Here is a 25,350-nt window from a genome sequence, read left to right on the forward strand (position 1 = left end):
GGATTTGATTTTATAAAGCGCTCAATTACCATAGGCTTCTTGGCGCTGCTCTGTATGGTGGGATTCGGAAAGATACAATAGCTGCATCATATTCTGAAAAACCAGGTTTTTAATGCTCTCCTAAAGGAGCATACGTTGCAACTGTATTTTAATGTGATAGGAAGAGTGTTCCAGGGTTTAGCTGTTCCTGCGATTAAGCTACCCCCCCCCCCCCTGTTCTGGGGATCAATATAAGTTTACCATGCAAAACTGTGTTTTAAGTAATCTGGCCAGATGTAATGCAATGCTTTGAAAGCAAAGCGCAGCGATTTAGCATGATCCTTTTATCAACTGATAGCCAATGCAGTGTTGACCGGCCTTGAGAAATTGATTGGCATTTAGGGATACCCAAAAGAAGTCGAGCCTAGACATTGCAGAAACTGCAAATGCTGCACAATGTCCCCTGGTTGGCGCTTTATGACTAAGCACTACATTTTGATTTAATATTTAAAAATTCATAACTCCAGTTAAACTTATTGTATTTTTGTCGTTTTGGTCTTATATGACTTAAAAATATAATCAGTTTGTGTGTTGCACAAATAATTTACACATTGCCTCTTTAAATAAGCCTGACTGCTCTGTGCCAAACTACCAGAGGATGAGCACGTTATCTTTTTTTTTTTTTGTAAATATTTTTATTAAAGTTTAAACATGAAACAATACACATTAGCATCAGATTCAGTTGATTAGATGTCCAGTGAGAGTGCCGTGGAACATACATGACATGGTAAAAGGCAGCGAGTTCCTTTTTGCTTTGCAAGACAGTATTTATCACATTGCATCGACCAATGATATCTCGTCTATTCGGGGTCACTGAGGTCTGGGTCTGATGTGTCGCTCGGGGGGTTCACATGTATTTCCTCTATAGGCATTCCACCCACCCCACACCCGGGTCCATTTTTTGGGGCAGCCTCTGTGAATATAGACAGTTTTTTCGACCACCATTGTGGAGTCCATGTCTCGGGACCACTGGGCGAGGGTTGGAGTTTGGCTAGAGCCCCATTTTTGGGCTATATTGCGTTTCGCCAGCATAAGTCCCAGTGTTACCCAGAGTTGCGTGATCTTGTTGTGATCAGTCTGCTCCCAGACATTGAGGAGACATCTCCGTGGCTCCGGGAGTGTTGGGACCTTGGTCACTTGGGAGAGCGTGCGCAGAATTCCCTTCCAGTACAGAGTTATGGCCGGGCATTCCCATAGTGTATGTAGAAGGGTTCCCTCCATCCCACACTGCCTAAGACATAGCGGGGAGTCAGTTCGGTTAAGTTTAAATAGGAGTGTCCGAGTGTAGTATGTGCGGTGCAGAATTTTAAGTTGGACCAGACGCAGTCTAGATGAGACGCCCACCTCCCTAGGGGATGAAAGCACCGCCTGCCAGTCTGCTTCATCGAACTCCCCCAGCTCGGCCTCCCATCGGTCTTTCAGGGCTGCGAATGGATCTGGCCGGTTGTTTATCAGGTTTCGGTATGTTAGGGAGGTCGCCCTCTGTGTCAGGTGTTCTGTGAGGAGCCGGTCCTCGAGAGGAGACGACTCCGGAAGCCGGGCTCCGGGCGGGACTGCTGCCTGGAGTGCGTGCCGGATTTGCATGTACCTGAACCCTTCGGTGGAGGCCAAGTCGAAATCTGCTTGCAGCTGGGCAAATGTGACCACTTCTCCCTTCTTCCAAAGGTCACCCACCCTGGAGATGCCAATTAGGTCCCATTGACGGAACCCCTTGGTAGTGCGCAATACCCCCAATTGTTTCGCCTCCCACAACGGAGTAGCTTGGGTTATTTTCCCAGCCCAGCCGAGGGCCCGCTGCGCCTCGAACCATAGCCAGAGGGTGTGTGCCGTGGGGCCTGGGGGGCAGCGACCCCTCTTGTGATTATAGAGCGCTCCCATGACCCCTGCAGCCCCCAGCAGGTGCCGATCCATACGATATGCCGGGTCCTCCCCTGGCGCATGCAACCACTGGTTGATCACCGTAAGCTGCGATGCCCAATAATACAGTCACAAGTCTGGGAGGGCTATCCCACCATCATACCACCCCCTGGTGAGCTTGTGGGGTGCTATCCACGGCGCCTTGTCTTCCCATAGTAGGCTGGTGACTTCCGCATTGACGGCGGCGAAATACGATGGTGGCACCGGGAAGGGGGTGTCTTGGAGTATATACAAAAATCTAGGGAGAGCCATCATCTTGAAGAGGGCGGCCCTCCCCAGTAGTGTCAAGGGCAGGGTGCGCCAATGTTTGACATCGCTACGAAACCGCTTCAGCGGCTTCGCTAGATTTTCAGCCACAAAACGGTCCCTGTCAGCTGTAACATATATGCCCAGATATTTGAAACCGTCCGTCACCACCCGAATCTCACAACACCGCGGGAGCCGAGGTGGGGAGCCGCGGAGCATGTAGACAATGGACTTTTCCCAGTTAATCTCGTAGCCAGACACCCTCCCGTATGATGCACATATATCCAGGAGACAAGCGATCGAGCGCGCAGGGGAGGCCAAGTATAACAGGATGTCGTCAGCATAGAGGGAAATGCGATCTTCCCACCCCATTGTCCACTTTAGTCCTCGGATCACCGGGTCCTGCCGCAACCAGGCCGCCAGCGGCTCTAGCGCCAAAGCAAAGAGGAGCGGGGAAAGGGGGCAGCCCTGCCGCGTCCCTCGACCCAACGGAAAGGGGTCTGAGATATGGCCATTGACCACCACCTGTGCCAGTGGCGCGGTATACAAAAGCTGAATCCACGCGCATATCTTGGGGCCGAGTCCTACATGACGGAGGACAGCGAAGAGGAACGGCCATTCCACCCGGTCGAACGCCATCCGCGCATCCAACGAGAGGATGGCCGCGTCCTCCTCTATCGAGGTGCGGCGCTCGAGAATCCCGTGGAGCCTCCGTATATTTAAGGCGGTGTTCCGGTGCGGCATAAATCCCGATTGGTCCGGGTGTATCAGGGTCGCAAGATAGGGCTGCAGCCTCATCGCCAGCACCTTTGCCAGTATCTTTGCCTCCGCATTCAGCAATGAGATTGGGCGATAGGAAGCGCACTCATGCGCTGGTTTGGCAGGCTTCGGAATCGCCACTATGGTAGCTACTCTCTGGTCTGGGGGGAGTATCCCTGTAGACATGCTGTCGTTGTACATGGCCAGTAGATGCGGGACTATGTGGGCAGCGTTCAGCTTATAGAATTCCACCGGAATTCCGTTCGGGCCCATCGCCTTCCCGGCACGGAGGGCGAGTATTGCTAATGTGAGCTCTTCCGCCGTCAGGTCCGCCTCTAGGGCTTCTGCTTCCGACGGGGCAAGCCGCGGCATCCCGATGTCCCGGAGAAAGGCCTCGTTTTCTGCCACCGTGGACGAGGCCTCCGGCGTATAGACCTTTTTGTAGTGAGCCGCTAGGGCCTCTACGATTTGCCGCGGCTCCGACGTATAGTCACCTGAATCTAGCCTGATCCGCGCCACCCAACGCTCCGCCCGTTCCCGCCTTTCAAGCCAGGCCAGCAGTTTGCCCGCCTTGTCTCCCAGCTCGTAAACAGTATGCCGTGCAGCCGTTTGTTTGGCTCGTGCGGCTTCCCAAAGATAGGAGCGATATTCCTGCCGCGCCATATGGGTGGTATGTGCGGTGTCATCATCGATGTGCAGGGCGTGCTCGGCCTCTGCCTCTCTTACCCCCTGCTCGAGCCCAAGCACCTCACGCTGCTGGGTCTTCTTATAGTCTGTAATCATTGAGATTGCTTGTCCACGAAGGACTGTTTTGTACGCCTCCCACAGAGTCGCAGGGCCCACCTCGGGGTCCATGTTTTCAGCAAAATAGTGTTTGGTCGTCGCCTGAAGGGCCTTGCGAATTGTGGGGATTTTGAGGTATCCCGGATGAATTGGGAATATCCTGCGGTTACGCGGGGTAGAAAGTGTAAATGTGATCATTACCGGGGAGTGGTCCGAGATGCCCCATGGCAAATGGGAAATGTCGGTCATGCCCTTAAGCCCAGCGGGTGACGTGAGCACATGTTATCTTTTAGTATATATCTAGCTTGCCCTGGCTAGAGTGCCGGCTCCTGCTTGTACAAGGTGCATACAGGAACAACCAGAAACCCCAGTTCCTACAACGTACCTGAATGTTAGAAGAAAAACCTGGAGCAGCTCACTCGATTACAATTTCAAGTCTTTATTTCGATTTATCATCATAAAAGACACATGTAATAAACAATTATAAAATAAATAGAGGGGTACAGAAGGCAAAAGGGGGGACCATAGATTCTACATAGACTGCAAAAAGGGCATTCATGGCAGCGGGAATTATAAATAAATAAATATCTCATACATTTAAAATACATTAAAAAATTTTTAAAAAATTGTCAATTAATCAGACGAGGCGTAATTTATAAGCACGAATGATCCAGAACCAATGGAGACATTTTGAAACAGCAATAATCACAGTTTGAGATGTGTTTGACTTAAGACACCGCAAAGCCTCAACCCCTGTCGGAAAACCAAATAAAAGACAGATTGGTTTAATCCAAACCTGTCTTGGTTTTTTGTACTCTGGACAAATGAATAAAATATGCGCGATATTTTCCCGATGAGCTGGGCAAAAGGGACAATCGGGTTTTAAGTCATTACGCCATTTTGCAACAAATTTATTAATTGGAAGGGTGCCCACCCTGAATTGGTGATATCGCTTTCTGTCCTCAACGACAGTGATACAGTCCAAATAATTTTCAAAGAAGGGTTTATCCTTAAGTGCCAGAAAGTCCGAAGTTAGAGATGGACCAATACTTGAACCAAATCTTCTTTCAGAGACCACCCGCCAGTACAAGTCTTTTAGGGTTTTCCTGGGGGGAAAAGTATGTGCTGAAGGCTCCTCCCATAAGCTTGCTAGGCCCATTGCAGAATACAGTAACCTGACCTCCCTCATCCATAGAATCTTATTCCCCTTGTCAGACCCCCTGACATCCAGAAAAGCCCGGGCGTATTCGGAGAGTTCAGGGGTAACCCAAAGCCTCCTCCAATAAGCCACTGGTCTGTATCTTGCAATATCCTCAAGGCGTAGGACCCCCAGGTCATAATACAGGGGGATTAGGGGAGTTGAGGTCGGGAGGCCAGTAATCATCCGCAAGAACTTGTTTTGGGCCCTAGTCAGTTGGGTAAGATTACTAAATCCCCAGAGTTCTGCCCCATAAAGACGTGCTGAACCTATCTTAGCTTCATATATTTTGAGCGCTGGAATCATAGGTTTAGTATGGGACGAATGTAGTGCTTTTATTAATGCACCAGTTAACTGTGCGTGCTTTATTGTCACCTGATCTACATGCGGTTTCCATTCTAACTTTGGTGCAAGGGTTATGCCCAAATATGAAAAGACCCTAGTCTGTTCTAATTTTATTCCATTCATCAGCACTGTCCCTCTGACATGTTTGGTCTTATGCAGGACCATGAACTTCGTCTTGGTCACATTTACGATTAGTCCGTGGTCCTTGCAGAAGATTTGAAACACATCTATGGCTTTTTGAAGGCCCTGCTGTGTCTTGGGAGATTAATAAGGTGTCGTCGGCAAACATCAACAGAGGAATCAGCTTGCCATCCAATTTTGGGGCATCAGTTGGTGTTTCCTTGAAATAGTTGATTACTCTGTTGATGTATAAAGAAAAATGGGTCGGGGCTAAGACGCACCCTTGACGAACTCCCCTAGCAATTGAAAATTTATCTGTAACACTGTCTGATTGGTTCCATCTTACTTGAGCAAAATTATCCTCGTGCAATTTGATTAAAAAAAGTAAAATGTCAATAGGCATTCCTTGGTCTTTAAAAACTGACCACATTTTTGCTCGAGGGACTAAATCAAAAGCTGATTTAAGGTCAACGAAGGCTGCAAATTTCATGCCATCTCCCAACTGAATCACCCGCCAGTAAATTAATAAAAACCTAAATACCTGATCAATGGTACTTGTGTGGCTGCGAAACCCTGCCTGTAATGGTGATAGAATTTCCTCCTCCTCTATCCATCCCTGTATCCTTAATAGGACAAGCCTTGCTACCACCTTCTGTATACAATTGATCAGGCTTATGGGCCTGTAGTTACCCGGATCAGAGCGATCTCCCTTTTTAAAAATCGGGATAATCTGGGCGCCCTTCCAAGTATTAGGTAAGGGTGAGCCATTCGATATGCAGTTGGCTAGGGAAAGAATGTAAGGTGCCCAAAGATCTTTATCGTGTATAAACAGGTCAGCTGGAACCATATCTAAACCTGGTGCTCTTCCTGTAGGGATAGATTTCAAGACCTTATGAACCTCATTTAAATCAAAAGCCAAAGGAGTTGTAACCATATTAGGAGAAATAATTGGTATACAACTCTCTTCATAAGCATCCGAGGGAGCAAACTGGGATGCATAATGCGTAACCCACAGGTTGGGAGGTACAAAGTTAATTGGTTCTTCTCTTATTTGACCCCTACCCCACCTGACCAGGTCCCAAAAGATTACATCGATCGTTGTTTACTGGCTGAGCAGAGATCATTCCAATAATCCTGATCCCATGCTCGTTTAGCATCCAATTGAGCTTTTTTATATGATTCACGGGCAGCCCTAATACAAGATATATCCTTAGTTTTAACTGCATCAGACAAAGCCCGATAGGCAGTGCTGCATGATTTCCCATACCATTGGTCCTCCTTTCGGGCTGGTCTGTTGGGTTTGGCATGAGTTTGTTTTATAAAAAAAAAACGCTAAGGTGGTTAAATAGATTCATGTGAATATTATTTGCATTTCCCATGTTGTCCTTCTGAGCTATACAAATCTGTAGGTCATTTGTGGCTTTAGTGGTTAAATCCTTTATTGTTAAAATTTGCCTCTCATTCAGTAGGCAATTAGACCATTTGACTCGCCTTGAATCGTTAGATGGAACAATTTCCACCGTCATAGGGGGAGTCTCTTGACTATTAATATGAAATAATTGGAATGATAGTAATAGGGGGTCATGATCACTCTCCACCCTCTCCATCACTTTCAAATTCTTAATACTTGACCAATGTTCTTTGTTAGTCAGTATATAGTCGATGCGACTTTTACGTAGACCATTATTAAACGTAAAAGCCCCCTGTTTGTCGGATGCTGATGTACCATTGATTGCGCGTAGACCTTGGCCCAGGCAAAGTGCCTTAAGCTGAAGTACAGCCTCGGTCCATTTATTTACTGGCGCAAGAGTCAGATTGGGGATGTTCCAAGTACGATCCTCCTCTAGAGTGAGATCAATATCATTAGCATCCAGAGGTTCAAAACAACAATTAAAATCACCCGCTACAATGACATGACCCAGTTTGCAAAATACATCAAGAAGCTGGTCCAGCTCCTCCACAGTTTGAGGATTTACCTCCTGGCAACCCTCTAGCATAAATATTAAAAACAAATAAATCCTTTAATCCTGAGCGCTAGATTTGAACAAGTAAGATATCATTACTGTTTGTGTCCAATTGAGTCAAGGAATACCCGCTATCCTGTTTGATCCAGGTTAAGAGACCCCCCCCTTAGCTCTTCCATGGAGACTTGGGACAGCGGGGACATAAAAGCTGAGGTAACCAGGTCTATAATCTAAAACAGTTGACCAGGTTTCCTGCAACAATATAATATCCTTATTTTCAAAAAACTTGGACCAATCAGATGACACAGCTTGGTTCCTGATTCCTGCTACATTCCAGGAAACTAAAGATGAGAAGACATTATCCTCATCCCTACCACAGAGTGAAACTTCCTGCAGGTCTCCACCAACAGGAGCCTCATATTAAGGTACTACTAGCGGAGTGCTATTAGTATTAGATGGATCACTGGTCAGGATCACTTCTCTGGATTCCCGTGGAGTTACATCAAATGGATCTACATCAGATGGTATGTTGGCTACAAAAGGTATCGCTAACGAAGGTCCTCGCAGACCCTGATCTTGTCCATTAACCAGTCAGTCATTGCAGTCCAAAGAACTCAACGCCTCAAATCTATTACTTACAGTAATGGGTCTCACATAGGAATCTGGACAGGAAACAAAGCCTCTCACTTTGCTGATAACTATAGGGCGAGGAGGGTAGAAAAACCCTAAGGGCAGAATGTTAATACGATCTTGGTGTATTCTCAGTGAGCCTGCCTGTCTAAGGATATGATCTACCAACTGGGGGGATGCAAAATTGACAACACAATCTCCGTCCAAGCCCTTTTTAGTGTCACCAACCCAGTCTACCCTTCGAACCATCTTAAAATTATTGTAAAGATTATCACCCAGGACTGTTCTGGAGTTCAGAAAATGTAGTGCTTTATTCTTAAGTGATGACCAGTGTTCCTCTTTACCATCTAATATTTTAGGGACGTTTGCCAGAATGATGGAATATGGGCACGCCTCAGGAGGGAGATGGAGATTTGTGGCTTTTTGGGAAGAGTAAGGAATACCATTTAAATGGTCTCTATGGCCCCCAGGAGCCAGCGGTGGTGTCTCTTACGGGAATAGAATTATTTGTTACATTAGTTATCTGAGCCCCTGCCTGTTCTCTAAATATCTGAGCTCTGACATCCGAGCTAATATTTACAGGTATTTGTGTGAGAACTGAGTCAGAACGAGTACCCGTTTATTTATTCATAGTCAGAGAACCCTGTTGATTTGATACCTTACTTTCCAGGGCTGCTAGTCTATAATCGATTAGCTCAAGTTTTACCATAACTGGATTGATCAGGGCCTTGAAGCGCTCCTCTAGAACCCCCAAAAAACTGGCCATTTGGTCGCCCTCAATGGGGTTGAGTATTGGGGAGATTGTTGTTTGGGTACCCTCCACATGAGTTTTGGATTTATCAGCCTGGATCAATTGGCTAGTTACTTGAGGACCCATGCCAACAGTGGATTTACTTTTCCTTGCTTGTTTTGCACGCGGTTTACTGCCCTTGATGGCACTATCTGCCTTCCGCTTTCTTGGTAACTCTTTGGCACTGGTAGCAGGCTCAGCCCGTGCCTGTCTAGTACGTGTGTTAGGAGGGGAAGGCGTCAGGCTAGGAGCAAGGAGGCAGGATGCATTTGATATATCTAGTGGTCCATGACTTCGAGGCACTACCATTGATGCTTGAGAATTATCAAATGGAACGGCAGTCAATGCAATATTCGAGTTATTAGTATTAATGCTAAATGGCTCAAGAGATAACCTCCATTCAACTAATTCTATCTCTTTAGCCACTGCCGTTTCAGCTCGTTTAAGGTATGCATCCAGTGTCCCAGCCCCCCCTTTTGTATTGATAATACATTTAGCCATGGTACTAGGCTAAACTCACAATGGTGCACAGTGGTACAGAGACACAAAACGTGCGGTACACGTAATAATGGTCACAAGTCCAAACACTCAATGATGCATAAATGTCACTCAATAACTTATCTGAATGTACCTACGCCAGGGAGCACAATGTTAGGGGCTGTCCCGACCCGACCTTGGACGGCCACAGACGGCCCGCGCTTAGCCCGGCGCTGCCCGCGCGCTGTCCCGCGACGCGGAAGGTATGCTCGGATTTAAAGCGCCTCCGGGCGCGTGAGTAGCGTCACCTGTTCCACCCTCCGGAGCTGGGGAGTCTGGGGAGTGTAGTTTCCTCCGCACGGCGGCCGTGTTGTCAGCAGAGCGGCGGCGGGAGGGAATGAGGCCAGCGACACCCAAGGCGACCACAAGGAAGAGCAGGTAGGTTTTAATGAGTCCCCCAAATTCACCACAGCGTCAGGGCAACACCCGCTCCCCCGGACGTATGCTCGGATTTAAAGCGCCTCCGGGCGCGTGAGTAGCGTCACCTGTTCCACCCTCCGGAGCTGGGGAGTCTGGGGAGTGTAGTTTCCTCCGCACGGCGGCCGCGTTGTCAGCAGAGCGGCGGCGGGAGGGAATGAGGCCAGCGACACCCAAGGCGACCACAAGGAAGAGCAGGTAGGTTTTAATGAGTCCCCCAAATTCACCACAGCGTCAGGGCAACACCCAGCTCACTCGTTTCTTTGAGAGTTTTTCATGGAGACTAGTGCTTCACGAGTTGGATATTGGTTTAACAGGTCTTCAATTACCACATATAGTTCTTGCAGAGCCTCCCTTTTTTGTTTGTCTGCATTGAAATACCCATTTAGAAGCAACAGTGAGTGGGATTTGTAGTGGTATCTTAGGCCCTTCATGAGCAGGTACTGCAGCATTGGCAGGTTGGTACCAATTGCTGTAAATTCTAGTTTGCGGTCGTTTTTCACAAACAGACAGACCTCCTTAAGGGCGACCGAAGATGTTGCTTTTAATTGCTGGGGACAAACATTCATGGATTCCTGGCAGTGACTTGTGCCCGTGTCCCAAGTCTCCTGGAGGCAGAGAATGTCCCATATGTTCAGATAGTCTTTAACTCCTTAGTTTTATTGATTCCCACCAAGTTCCATGTAATTCTTGATGACTGAGGGCTGAGGATGGACACATCTGAAAACTTCCGGTTTCCATGTTAATAATATTGATTAGTTTGACTTGTTAAAGACCGGGCCAACGATCCCCAGTCATTTGTTGCAGCCTGGAAGTGCACCACCCTTTGCTTGTTTACACAGGATATGGTGAAGGATTGTTCTTTGCCACGTCCAAATTGGTGTTCATGGGTAGGTGGAGTACGGTTTGTGCCTCTTAGTATGGTGTATGCCCTTTGCTTTGAGGGCAGAGTCAGAAGCACATGAGGGCATTTCTCACGATGTTTTTTCTTGACTTCTATCCCCATTCTGCAAATACATTTGCTTCCTTTAACATTATGTCCCGATGAGATTGTTGGCGAATTCCTACAATGGTTGACTCGCCACGAGTGTCTCCAGTGAGTCTTGGGGACATAACCCAGTCAAGATCTTCTGCGCACAAATGGGCAAATGATGGGGCGTGTTTGAATAGGCATAAGATGATCCCCCTATTTAGTACTTCGTAGTGGCACCTTATGCTGCAGTAGGGGGTGAACACTAGCATCGAGATGTCAACTGGAGCGTCTGAATTAGTTATTTTTAATGGTCTTGTACAGAGTTCACGTCGGCCGTTAGGTAATTTGGATCCCCAGGTTGAAGGTGTGGTGGGGCTCACCATGGCACTAATAGGGTTGAATGGTTGGATTTAAATGTGGAAGCATTAATGGTGCGGGTTTCTTGAGACTCAGGGGTTTCTGTGCAGGACTCAGATTCAACTTGGGTGCTTGCGTCCACTCCCACTCTTCTCTTAGTTGGGGGAGAGTGGATGTTTGCCTCATGGGTTAGCCTTTATGGAATAGCTCCTGAGTTGTTCACTGGGCCCTAACTGGGGCCAAATATTGTATACAGAAAGACTGGTTTGCACTTAACACAAGATTTGAGAGGTTTGCGGCATTCAACGCTAGGCTACTTAACTATTTTTTTTTTAAAGCTAATATGCTTTTCTTAAGAGGTTTTTAAAGTCTTTTCTTCGCTCTCCGAGAGAGTAGCTGGGTGGTCTGGGTTGGAGGGAATTCTACCTGCTTGCTGTCACCTTCAGCTAGCAGAGGGATGTATGTACTGCGGTCGGGGTTAGGATATTGTTTAAGGATAGGTTGTGGCTGCATTCCCTTCGTTCTTCTTGAAAGCCTTTCCCTGCCCTCAATGTAAAGTTGTTCGACCCAGAGTTTTTTCTCTTCCGTACATTCTGGATTTACTGCTGGGTTCTGGTTTATGGCTATTCCGGCCGCACTTCTGACAGTGGCAGCCAGATAAGATAGAATTTCTGGGAGTGACTACATTTTGACAATGATGGAGGCAGAACCCTCCTGCCTCTTCTTGGATTTTAGCTTCTATAGAATCCAGCTTGGAGCTCAGATCTGCTAGAAAGAGGGTCAATGACTGTAAAAGGTCAACTTGAACCTCCATTTTGGATGACTGCCATAACAGAGCTTTGGCCTTTGCATCATAGGAGGCACTGATAAATTATGTGAGCTGATCGAGGAGCCTCAGGGGGTTCGTACTTTATGGCATTGAATACTCTGAAAGGCTTTGGCTTCAACGTTCTTTCGATTTGTGATTCATGTTGTGGTAAAAGTTTACTCCGAGGTTACCTCTGCCATAGTTAAATCTGTTGAGCTGTTTGTGTTTATGCTTGTTGATTCAGGTTGAACAAAATGAGAAGCGAGATGATTAGTGTAGATTTGGGCGACAGTTACCCTTCCATGCTTTGGTGTCGATTGTGTGAATCTTAGGGGAGAGATGCTAGCCCTTCGTTAAGGCCGTACCCACTGAGCCTAGGGCAGGAACGAGCCCTGCGCCTCTCAGTGGCATAGGAGTACGATTCTGGGGGCTGGTCCAGGCTGCCATTTATTTGAAGTTTTTCACAGAGTGTAGACATTCATCCCCGCAGGAATATCTTGCCGCTAGTAACTTTCATTTGATTTCAGCAGAAGTAAAGGTGGAAGTTAAAACCACATTAGTCAGGGGAGGGCCAGGTTTTCAGCTTTTTCCTGAATACGAAATAGTCCTCAGAGCATCAAATGTCCAGGGGAGCAAGTTCCAGTGGGTGGCTGCCATAAAAGTAAGAGTGGCCACCCGCTCTGGCCTTCCTGATCTTTATAACATTAGCTAAGGTCAAGCTGGATGCTCTTACATTTCTTGTAGGTTGAAAAAATTCGATCCTATTTCTAAGGAGCAGATGGCCGGAGTCATGCAAATACCTACATGTGTGAGAGCAGCTTGAACTGTGCCCTCTTAGCATTGCCAGCCAGTTTAGTGTTTTTAAACAAGAGGTATTCTGTACTATTTAGCGAGTCTGCACTTTTGTCACATGCGGCAAATGGATCATGTGCGGTTTGAAAGTGATGAGCGCAGTTGGAGTTGGTATAGGGGACGCTGGGGGCACATGTTCGTGCTTGCAGAGGCAGATTTGGTTCAAATACCCTTTGCTGGTACCCGGGGCCCCTCTCTGTCAGAGTTAATTGCGAGTATAAGTGAAGCGTTCCCCCTCCGCTGCAACCTTGCAGCGACCGGGCAGTTACTTCTGAGCATTCTGATGTTGCGAGGGCTAGAAGGCCTCTACATTTAAGCTGCGGTTGGTTGGTAGACAAATGTTTGATAGACAGAAAGTGGACCACTGCAAAGGTGCGCCAGCGGGCACCAGAGGTCAGCGAATGGTTGAGTAGTCACTGATGTCAATGATGTGAGCGGACATGAAGGCAGGGGAGCTCACAGAGGGAGGAAACCCGCACCGGAACCTAGTTTGGCCATCTACGCATCCCTCCAGCTTGACCCTCTGGCCGCAGTGTTAGCACTGCAGCCATGCCGCTCCACCAATGCAACTCTGCTGACTTGGTCGCTCAGATTCTCTTTCCTACCAGAACTGAATGGCCTGTCGCAGTGGGAGCCAGGTGCAGAGGAGAGGTGATTGACCAGGCAATGTGACGGGCTGACAGGGCAAGGGTGGGGTGAAGAATGTATGTCGTCATCCCGCAGTCTTTTTCCCCACAGGGAATCACAACGCGGTCGTTACGACCGTGTTGTGATTCCGCATACCATTACTCTGCAAGTCATAACGACTTGTGGAGGGGGAAGGGGCGCTGGATGTTGGAATAGTATAATTTACTATTCCAACCCCAGTCTGTGAGGACACTAGGGAAGGTGTTGTTCCGACTTGCGGAGTAATGGTATGCGGAATCACAACATGGTCGTTGTAACAACCGCGTTGTGATTCCCTGCGGGGAAAAAGTTTTGTGGTAAACGGGGCGGATGTACCTGGTCAGGGAGTGACGGGGAGCAAAGAATGCTGGCAGAGTAATGGAATGTCCAAAACGGAAGAGTCATGACTTTTGGTAAGGATGCTGATAGAGTTTGCAGCACCAACATGTCCAGAAAAATGTGGTGTAGGGCAGATGCACCAAGTGTCTGCAGGAAGATATCAGAGCCCAGAAGTCCAAAACAATCAAGAGACACCACTCTGCCCGTGCGCATTAAGGACTAGGAAATTGCGAGAAATTGGAGTAGAATGCACTCAAATGAAATTTGTTTGGATGTGGCGGGAATATTTGGCAGGGCAAAAAGAAGAGGCAACCATATCCATGTTGAACGATTTTTAAGACCCATCCGTTGGATGTGATGGATTGCCATCTTTAGAGGAAACAAACCATGCCTTCCGCTGGATGGGATGCACCACAAAGAGAAAACTATAATTGTTTTAGTGGCTACTGCAGCAGGAGAAGAGGAATGGGAGGACTGCTGTCTGCTGCTGACCCATACCCATAGCCTGAAAAGGACTGGGGGACTGCTGTACTATTGCGGTGATTGTGTCTGTCTATACCCCTGCCCTCTGGGAATGCCTCAGAACCATTTTTGAGCGGGTGTGGAAATTGTTTGGCTGGTGTTAACTGACACAAGTAACACACCGTAGCCCTACATTCCTTTAAGTGCTCCTGTTAGACCTGGAATCTTTTGCCTAACGCAAATTGTGTTATGGATTGGTCTTTCAATGATTAGCATATTTGATTTATCAATCAATCAATACATTTATAGAGCACGCTACTCACCCGTGAGGGTCTCAAGGCGCTGAAGGGAGGGGGGTGCTGTTACTGCTCGAATAGCCAGGTCTTGAGGTGCTTCCTGAAGGGGAGATGGTCCTGGGTCAGTCGTAGGTGTGCGGGGAGGGAGTTCCATGTCTTGGCAGCCAGGTAGGAGAACGATCTTCCTCCGGTTGTGGTTCTGCGGATCCGTGGGACGAGGGCGAGGCTGGCGGAGCGGAGCTGGAGGGTGGGAGTGTAGAATGAGAGGCGGTTGTTGAAGTATTCGGGGCCCATGTCGTGGAGCGCTTTGTGTGCGTGGGTGAGGAGCCTGAACGTGATACTCTTGCTGACGGGGAGCCAGTGCAGGTTTCTCAGGTGGGGTGTTGTGGCTGCGGCGAGGGATGTCGAGGATGAGTCGTGCGGAGGCGTTCTGTATGCGCTGAAGTCGTTTCTGAAGTTTGGCTGTGGTTCCTGCGTACAGGGTGTTCCCGTAGTCCAGTCGGCTGGTGACGAGGGCCTGAGTGACTGTCTTTCTGGTTTCGGTGGGGATCCACCGGAAGATCTTTCGGAGCATGCGCAGGGTGTTGAAGCATGAAGATGAGATGGCGTTTGACTTGTTTGGTCATCGTGAGCTAAGTCCCTAGTACAGTGCACTAGGTGATCCCAGGGCCTGTAAATCAAATGCTACTAGTGGGCCTGCAGCACAGGTTGTGCCACCCACACAAGTAGCCATGTAAGTGTATCTCAGACCTGCCACTGCAATATCTGCGCGCAGTTTCTACTGCCATGTCGATCTGGCAAGTGTACCCACTTGCCAGGCCCCAACCTTCTCTTTTCTTACATGTAGGTCAGCCCTCAGGTAGGCCCAGGGTACCCCCATGGGCAGGGAGCAGTGTATGTAAAAGGTAGGACATGCCCTTATAGTGAAATACAGTGCATTTCATTTTTCACTATTGAAAATCTATCTGTCCCATAGAAATAACAAGCATAACTTTCCATTGAAACAAGATGGGAGAATGGAGTTTAGTATGCCTGAACTCAATTTAAAAATACATTTTTTAGTAAAATATGTTTAATTGTGTGGTTGAAAATGCCACTTTTAGAAAATAGGCTTTTTCTTGCTTAACCATCCTGTGTGCCTCTGCTGGGCTGTGGATTGACAGTCTGGCTTTAGAGTGGCAGGGGCTGGGGATGTGCATTCCCCGTAGACAGCTACTGGGGGTGCTTAGGTGTGTCCTGCCGTTAGCTGGGCTAAGAACTGGGCTGCATTTAGAGTAGAGGCAGGAGATTTCCTTGCACCTGAATAGACATCTTCCGGATTGCACAATGCTGTCTCCACCTCCTGCCAGGAAGCTGGGCCAGAACTGGTTTTGACTAAGCACAGAGACTCTGCCACAAGAGAACAAAGGGAAATGTGGTTTAAATATTGGGGCCCAGACCCCAAAATATTAGAACTCTTTTGGACTCAGAAACCTGCCAACAAGAAGAGTTGGAAAGCTGAGAGGAGGAACTACTACTTTGCTGTGTGGGCCTGCAATGGCTGCTTCTGTCTTGGGGAGAAAGGACTGGATGGAACTTTGTGCAACTTCGAGTTTCTCCAAAGGCTTGAGGTAGAACTTGCCCCCTTTTCAGGAAGTCATGAACATGAAAAACTTCAAGTTGATCTGCTACCAGCACTGGGAACTGTGTGGTTTGTACTACAACAGAGGGAAAAGCAACCTGATACCGTCATTGACGCCACTCTTGGCTCCGTGTCTGCAAGGAACAGCAAAGGGCACTGCTTAGCATCGCAACCCTGGCCTCACCGCCGCCATCAAGCCGCTGCTTCCACCTCAACCTGAGTGCACCTCACTTCGCATCGCCTCGCTTCACTCCGCTTTGGTATCCCCGACGGTGCTCCACACCGACACTGACGCCGCTGCTTGCATCGTGGTTCGAGGTCACTGCTCGTAAGTTACATGACACACTGCTCATAAGTTACGACGCACCATCCTCAGCCCACACCACAGCCTTCGCCTACCGACACCATTGACTCCAGTTTGTCAGCAGATGACAGCTCTTCAGCAACTGCAACGCTGCTTGCACCGTGACTTACCAGCACTGCATCACTTTGCACGGCAACCCTGATCCCACAGATGCCATTGGACGACCATCACTGAGCCGCTGCCAGCACTGCAACCTGAGGGCACCGCACGCCACATCGCTGCACTTCGCACCGCAGCCCCGACATCGGCAGCCCCGACATCGGCGCTCCCGACTTCAACCGTGAGGAGTTAGATCTGCAACGTGTGCGACTTCAAGGGCCCGACAACTCCTGCACCGACCTCCGGAACAGATGCCTGCTGAAGCTAGCTCTTCAGTGTTCAATGAGAGGTAACCAACGCCCTGCATTGCTAAAGGTACGGTTTTGCGGGCCCTCCCAAAACTGTAGCTGACTCGCAACACAACGGTCTGCCAGAGCGGTTTGGATTGGTTGTTCACAATGCCGTGATAGCCCCGGACGGAGTGATTGACTTCAAGGAACTGTATTTTAAGTCTATTTTTGATTATTGAGATTTCTAAGAACTGTATGGTGTATTTATATAGTTTTTGATCTTGTTTGCACATATAAAATATTGGTTATTTTTCTAAAACTGGTGTGGTGCCCTTTTGTAGTATTTTCACTATTACTGTTGGTTATATGCAAATGCTTCACACACTGCCTCTGAGATAAGCTTAACTGCTCATGCCAAGCTCCCAAGGAGGTGAGCAGCGGTTATTTTAGGAATGTAACTTCCTTATCCTGACTAGGAAGAAGGGTCCCTACTTGGACAGCGTAACAACCTGCCAACTAGAGAAACTCATTTCTAACAGCTCCAATGTAGATTCTACCTTCTCAAAAAGGGATGACGGATCAAAGGACATGAGGGAGGCTTTTGGAATGCATCCATTAGTGTCAAATAAGCACACACTGGTGCTGAATGCCCTTCCAAGGCAATCAATAGTATCTAGACCAGCGCAGAGAATCTGATTGCGTTTTCATCATGAATGGTTTGAGACAAAGAGGTCCTATGGTCTCCCGGGGTGGCAGGGAAGATCTCGCTGGCCATGTCCCACTGGGTATGTGTATGGTATCTCACTCAGGACACAGCATTTATTGATTGCAATGCCAGACTGGCGAAGATAAACATACACTTGCCAAAAGTCTTAATCCTCTTGGATTGCCTTTACAGAGTGGTGGGGAATGAGTTGGGATTCTCTTTACTTTTTGAGGCTTGAATCACAATGTTCTCTGGAGTAGGATGTTTGGTAAGAAAATAAGGGTCTCTAGGAGCCTGTCTTTGGCATCTGGACACCTGCCCATTTACAGATGGGCAGGAACATGCTTCAAGCAAGAGGCCATCCATCTGCATTCCTTGCTCTGAGGGAGAGCCAATAAAGATAATGCCCTGGAGCCAAAATCAGGGTGCATGACTACCAGTTTGCTTTTTAGGTCTCGGCTGTGAAGGCTGCGCTTGCGCAGTCTCGCTCCGAGATTTAATGACTTGGAGAAGAGGGGCTTGCACCCGCCCCTCTTCTCCCCTGTTCTCCATTGGCTGGCCTCTTGAATGCTGGCCAGCCATTGGAGAAGAGGTCCCGTCACTCCGATCAGGCCCCGTCCTTTTCGGATCGGGGGGCGTGTTTTTTGCAAGAAGTCTCATTCTCTCCTCCAGCCAATGGCTGGAGGAGAGAAAAGACAAACACGCCCCGAATCCGAAATGGACGCTGCGTTTCTCCGTGGCATTTCTGCTCTGCCTCGGAGAAAGGCGGTGGTGTCTTCCGGTGCCCTCGGCTTTTCTAATGAAATCCGCCGAGTGGGAGAGCAACAGGAGTTGGAAGCGCCTTTCCTTGGAGACTTTCGCCGTAAGTTCGGGCTCCTGAAACTTTTAGTTTTGCTTTTTGAGTGCATGTTTCAGTGTTTTCTGTCGTGGTGAAGTGCCGGCGAGAGACTCGCCAAGAACGCTTTAGACCGCTCAGTTGCAGAAGAAACTGTTCCGGATTGGCGGAGGTGTGCCAGGCATGGCGCAGCAGAGAAAGTTTGTGAGTAAACACTTCTGTGATGTTTGCAAGAAAAATGAGTACCGACTGTGGGCGACGATGGGTGAAAGTACTCGAGTTTGTGTTCCACCTCGTTCCTCTATTTCAGCAGCTAAATGGCTCCAATTCTATTTATTTCTTCTTTTTAATGTTTTTTTGTTATTCCTGTCGCCGTCCCGAGGTTGCCAGATCAGACGTCCAAGTCTGCTCTGTAAATAGACCTTTGCTTTTTTTGTGTGTTTGTTAGTGATTGCACAATACAAGGCTTGATTGGTGAGGACAGAGCAGTGACAGGGTCGAGCGAGGGCAGGCAGATCGGTGGGGGGGGGGGGGGGGGGGGGGGGAGAGAAATTCGGAGGTTTGAGTGGTGGGGCGGAGGAGAACGGTGGTGGCTATCCGGCCTCTCTGCACAGAACACTGGTTGGTGTTATGCTGGGTGTGTGATAGTTGTGGTGGCTTGAGCTGGTGACGGTGACTAGTGAGGAAAGCTTGGCCACTGCAAGGGTTAATGCCGACTGCTGAGGCGAGTGACAGACATGGATACAAACAATGGCGGTTCAGGAAGAGTCGGCTGCGGTGGCTGACCACTGTGAGAACCGTGGTTGCTGGGCATGGAGGACGAACACTTTATGCTGTTGTGAGGGACATGGTGATTGACTGTTGAGTAGTGATGGAATAGTGGGAGCGTAACTGGCTAACGGACTGAGATTGCTGGTTTTAGATTGATAAAACAATGACTGGAGAGTTGCGATTGCTGGGCGGGTGGCGCAGCACCTATTGCTATGGACGATGAGCAGTGACTGCTAGGGTGCAGTACGGAAAACATTAGCTGGATATGGGCAGAGTCTTACTGCTGTGGTTGGAGTGAGTATAATGGTGGTTATTGGACCTCAAGCTGTGGCGCATACCCGTGACTGGTGATAGATGTGAGGCCAGAATCTACAGTTGTAGAAGCAACGTGTATTGAATGTATTCTGCAGATGTCTGAGTGGGGCATGTGTAACATGCTAGACTAGGTGGGGAGGGGGGTGGTGTGTGGGAGGTGTAACCTGCCAAGGGATATAGTTCCGTTTCCCAGGCTGCTGAAATCTCTGGTACCTAAAGGGAGATCCAGTTCCTGTAATCTCATTTGGTGACCTAAGTGATTGTTGATCACCGCTAAATTGGCCAAAGGGTCAGAGTTGAACTCTCCCGGCTACTGACTCAAGGGTTTTAGATCAGAGGAAATATTTTCCACAAGACAGAGCCACAGCCCATTGGACTGGTGATCTTACACGTTTCATATACTTGCATGGTGTTTACTTCTGTGCTTCAGATTGGAGACTGGTATCAAGGTGCCTACAACCTCGAAGAGATTGCTCTGTAGTGCAAAGCCAGTCATAGATGCTTTATCCACCAGGCAACAACTGTAATATGATGACCTAACCAGCTTAGAACTCACTCGGCAGTAGCCAGTTCTTAAGCCCCATAGTCTGTGGGCTGAGTCCATCTTGCTTTTGTGTGAGCAAAGTATACAAGCATTTACAATGCAACGGTCTCGGCATTGTTAAAGTTAGAGCCATTGGCATTGCTAATGACATTTTGGTTTATGTTTTTGTTTTTAAATCATGTAAAGAAACGGCAGTGTTATTTACAATGTCAATAGCTTAATCAGTGTGTGTGTAGGTGGCTCTGTGTGTGGGTGCAAATGCAATAGGTCTCGCATTTGAGAGTGATTAAGCTATTGACATTGTAAATAACAATGCCGTTTCTTTAAATGTTTTAAAAACAAAAACAAACAAAAATAATGTCATGAGCAATGCCAATAGCTCTAACTTTACCAAGGCCGAGACCATTGCATTGAAAATGCTTGTTTGATCTCTGAACGAAATATCAAGCTGAAGTCTGTTCGGTGTCCGACATCATGATCAGTGCTGCATCTTTTTCTGACACCTGTGGCATTTCTTTTTTTTTTTACTGTCCTTCATGTAGAAGGGACCAATACAGGGCTTGTATCCAGCACCGAAATCAGTAATGGAGTCAGTACCGGGCCCTTAAGGGATTTCAAGAGATAAGAAGGCACTATGGAGGGGTCCACCGGTGAAAACCTGACTGGGGGCCACTGTGGTTCCTCTGAGTCCAAAGGCACACCAGAGGACACCAGTAGCACACGCCAAATTAAAAAATCTTTAAGGTTTCAACCTGCTGTGGGATCATCAATAACCCAGTAAACTCCTGACAACAAGATCAGTTGAGGAATCGGCTCACCGACTGGAGGCCTCGAAGGTTAACGACTGACATTGCAACACCCTCACATCTCCTTATGTCCAGAATAGCAAGATGGGTTAAGCCCTGCTCCACTTTTATGAGTTTATGCTTGAACTAGACAAATGGACTTTGATAACTGAGGGCAAACTTGATGGCTTACGGAAACTGCTTTGGGAGCAGGACAGCGTCCACGCCCATGACTTGGAGCGGGACTTGCATGAAGGCTGGGACTTCTTGTATTCATCAACATACTAATTCACTCTTTGGTCTCAGATCGCCTTTGGGTGCATGAGGGTACATATATCACTCAACTTCAAGTCGTAGGCAGAAACCTACACACCTCATGCGGGTCTAGGACACACATCGGTATTCTATAGTTATGACACGTCATTCTCTTAGTTCCATAGCACAATGGAATTTATTTTAGAAGCCGTCACAATACCAACAAGCTTGGGAGCAGATCTCCAAATCCACGTTGGAAGGCATGGAAACAAAGGAACTGACGTGTATGTAGGGATGGAGATTGCGTACAGTTCCGCTTCTGGGTCCGTACAGAGCCAAAACGAGCGCCAACTAGTAGCATGCAGGAGGAGTGCTGAAGACAGGTTTCTGGATCCAGTCGGACACTTGGGTAATAGTCTAAGGTGGGGAACTTGTGGTTAGAAGTATCCATCAGAAGAGATCAGCTTCTGCGTGGTCATCCTATGTATATCTGTAGTCTATCTTCCATAGCCAAGACATCAAAATATGAACCAAAAAAAGAAATCCTTGGGCCCTGGAAAGGTGCTCAGATAACGTTGAAATTATTCTTGTTGTGCATTAAAGAGCACCTTTTTCTATCAACTGAACGGCTGGCATCGGAGCCAGCTCCATACCCTGCACTATCACCTACTTCGTCATAGGTGCTGGGAAGCAGGAGGGAGAGGCAAGGGAGTGCCCAAATGGACAGGACCTGTGCCTTAGCTTCCCAACTTCACCTCAGGCACCAGGGCCAAAAGTCTTTAAGCTGTAGTGTTGGTCAGGGCCACTGGAAATGTCAATCCTACTGAACAGACATGTGTAGGAACAGCTGAAGGGCCAAGGGAACTCCAGTCTCTCAAACACCAGGAGTTTGAGTAAAATTGAAAAAGTGTCTGGCTTCAGGGAACGTTGTTGAGACTCAGAATGGTCTTGAGATAGTCTGCTTCCTTGAGGTGCATGGTGCTTTTTGTGCTTCTTGTGACGATCTCTTAGGAGAACATTTAATCAAAGAGGACTAACTTTGGGTAGAGGAAGTCTGCTTGGGAGTCTCTTGGCGGCCTTTGCCAAAATACCTTGTCCTCGCAACCCTAAATGTCTTCGGGCGCATAAAGGCACAAAGTCTCCTCTCAACCTTAAATGCCACATACAATCGGATGGTGGTCTGAAGGGGACATGATCTTGCTGCACTGTCTGCAAGGCTTGAAACCGGAGGCAGTTTGAGGAGACATTTGATCTAGCTGCAGTTGAAAATCGAGAATTTTGCAGGTAAGACACCTTGATAGAGATCTAGACTCGGAAAACAGAGACTGGCGTCAGTCTAATGGTGACTTAATATATGGCAGTGATATTGTGCCAGGAAGTGCAATCATGCCTGTAACCGCATGGCGCCACCTGGCGTTGCTGGAACTCATTACTGGGAAAAATATTTCAGGTTGTCTGAAGACTGCAAAGAGTATTCAAAAGGCGAGCAATCTACTGGAGCATGCATCCATCAGAAAAAAAGGGTATCCGCTTCATTATCCTCTCTGCAAGACATTAAACTCTTGTCAAAGTCAGACTGTGGTAGCAGAGGTATATGGTCAAAATCAGGCTTTACAGTAACTGGTTAAGCTAGAGCGTGATCTCAGTCAGGGCTGGAGATGGATTCAGCTTGGGGTCTGACATCGGGGATGGCACCGGATTCCCACCTTCTGTCCCTCCCCCTCCTGCAACATTGGTACTGGGGTCATTTAAAGAGGCACCGGTACAGGTCTTGGAGCTGGAGTGGAATGGGCACCGGAGTCTGAAGCAGTAGAGATGGTTTCAGGGGCTCAGGTGACCGGACGGTTCTGCCAGCTGTAACCTGACTGGAGGCCCTTGCGGATCTTTGGGGCTGAATGACACACTAGAGGGAGCTGGAACAGCACAAAAACAGACAGAAAGGCTTTCTTAAAGGCCTCAACCTGCTGCAGAGTCGCCGATCCCTCTGAGAGCTCAGGGCACATTGGGATCAATTTTGGAATCAGCTCCTTAATCGAGGACTGGGGAGAGATAGAGTGGCAACTCAATGCCCTTGAAACTTCTCTTTAGATTCAGAGTGGCAGGATGGGCTAAAGCCCTGCTTTGCCTTCTTATGTTTCCTCCTTGATTTTTACTTCGACCACAAAGACATGTCGCAGCAGCGGGTCCATGCCCTCACATTGGAGTAGGAGCACGCCAGAGAGCCAGAAGACCACCAAAAATGCACAGCATGAATTGCTGTATCTTCTGAGATGGCCCGGGGAACTTGGGGCACATTGGGTCAATTGTAAAATCAGCTAGTCAAGTGGGCATCAGGATTGAGAAGGAGTGACACCTTGATGCGCTTGTGACCTCTTTAGATTGAGACTTTTCTTTAGATAGAGAGAAGAGGCATGGGGTACGGTTCCACTTCACCTTTGGACTTCGACTTACTGGATGACTTTGACCTTGCACCTAGATCGGCCTTGGAAGCGGGTCCACGTCCTCGACTTGAGGGAGCTGAACTTACACCAGGTCTGTGACTTCTTCCTATGTTCAGCGACATATTGCTTTGCATCATGGTCCTAGACTTCCTTTGGGTGCATGAGGGCGCAGTATATGTGTGAATCGGAGCTGTGCCCCAAAGCAATACCAAAGGCACACCTTGCGTCGGTCCGTTAAAGACATCGGTTTTCAACAGTCACAGCAGGGTTTGAAACCTGTAGTTTTAGGTGGGGCCGTGGTTTCCTTCTACATTGGATTTCAACTGGGAAATCATTGAATAATGAAAAAAGAAGGAGTGGAGTTCCGGAGCAATGTTTGAAGGCACGGAAAGAAAGGAACTGACATCTGTGTGCAGGAGTGGCGCTTCTATGCGGCTCTACTACGTCACTTCCAGGCGGAACAAAGCCAGCACAGAGCTGCACTGCGCCACCTAACGGAACGCAGGAGCACTGCTATGAAAAGTTTCTGGATGCAGTCTGGTGCCTTAGTAATATTACACAGGTGAGAAATCTGTGGTTAGAAGTATTCATCAGAAGTAACAATTACCCTAGTTGTTCATTCATACACAACCATGGTCTGTTGACTACCATATGCCTCTTTTATGTTCTAGCACTGGTGTCTTCAATGTATGCCATCTATTAAACGGCTGATTAATCTTCAAGAGTCTCACCCAGCAAATCTCCCACCACTAATTGTTCTGAAACTAGGGCAGGTTTGCCTCAGAGAAAGTATAAACTCATCTTGTTGATCTTTTTAGTATCCCAACCAAAATACATCACCCAACCACAGGTTATATGTCGGCAAGGAACTCTTCCAACCAGTCTCTAGTATTCTTTAGTGTTCACCCGTATCGGGGAGAAAAATATAACCTTGTGCGGCAGTCCCTTATCAAAGTATATACGTTTCACTCCATCAGGAGCTAATGTCCGGAATTAAAATCCAGATTGCATATTCTGAGCAAATCTAAAAAGGTTGATTTATAATGCCAGAAAGTTGGCGATCACAGGACAAACCAGAACACTTCGTTACATTGCAAAAAACACTCTGGGATACTTCACTGCACGACACGCCCACAAGCATGATAGACCTTCTCCAGTTCAATGACCATGTCAAGAACGGAATAGTAAACAACTGAGAGACATCTCACCTTTAATTTTCTTGGTCCGTCTCTAGACGACCCTTTCCTTTTGCTTGGAGTGAGCATCATCAGCATTTTGTCCAGACCTCTTTCAAGGCTTCCAAAAACTTTGGTGCTCTTTTTCTTTTGACCATTGTCCAAGTGGGCTTGGTTTAATTCCAACTCCACAGAACGGCACCTGCCAAGAAAACGTGCATAAAAACTTACAATAGAGTCAAATTTGAAAGGGAAAATACACTGTGCATATACTAGCATCACACTATCAATGCCATACTGGAAAAAACCTAAATGTGAAGATTTGAATTAAATGTGGTCTGTATAATACCCCAATTAGCGGGATCTGCATCTTTTAAATTAATAGTCTTAAACACTGCAGAATCCAGCGCGTCTGGATTGCAGTTTGAATCAACCAAAGTGTAAGAATTTGCTGCTGCAAGAAGCAAAACAGCAGCTTTTTGTATACAGGGTATCCATGAATGTGTGAAGTATTGACATTTTTGGGATTTAAAATAGTTGATCAGAGATTTCACTGCAAGCACTCCGTAGGAGGCGGAAAGACAAAATATAAAGCAAATAGCATGAGGTGAGAGAATTACTCCTGAATATGGAGCCAAAGCCTGATCTAGCTATCAATCTATGTATATATTACATCATTTATAGCAATAGTTCAGCAGATAGTGGTAGTGT

The 25,350-nt window shown here is 47.6% G+C and overlaps 1 protein-coding gene across 1 annotated transcript in view; it reads right to left on the minus strand.

Annotated features, from left to right (window-relative positions):
• MELK (maternal embryonic leucine zipper kinase) overlaps positions 1-25,350 on the minus strand; it is a 196,000-nt gene that overhangs the window by 10,113 nt on the left and 160,537 nt on the right. Inside the window, exon 16 of the mRNA XM_085641101.1 lies at positions 24,673-24,841. Within this exon, the coding sequence (XP_085497227.1) occupies positions 24,673-24,841 (169 nt within the window). The remainder of the gene's footprint in view (positions 1-24,672; positions 24,842-25,350) is intronic.

This window comes from Triturus cristatus, chromosome 2_2, assembly GCF_964204655.1.
Source record: "Triturus cristatus chromosome 2_2, aTriCri1.1, whole genome shotgun sequence".
NCBI classification, from domain to species: Eukaryota; Metazoa; Chordata; class Amphibia; order Caudata; family Salamandridae; genus Triturus; species Triturus cristatus.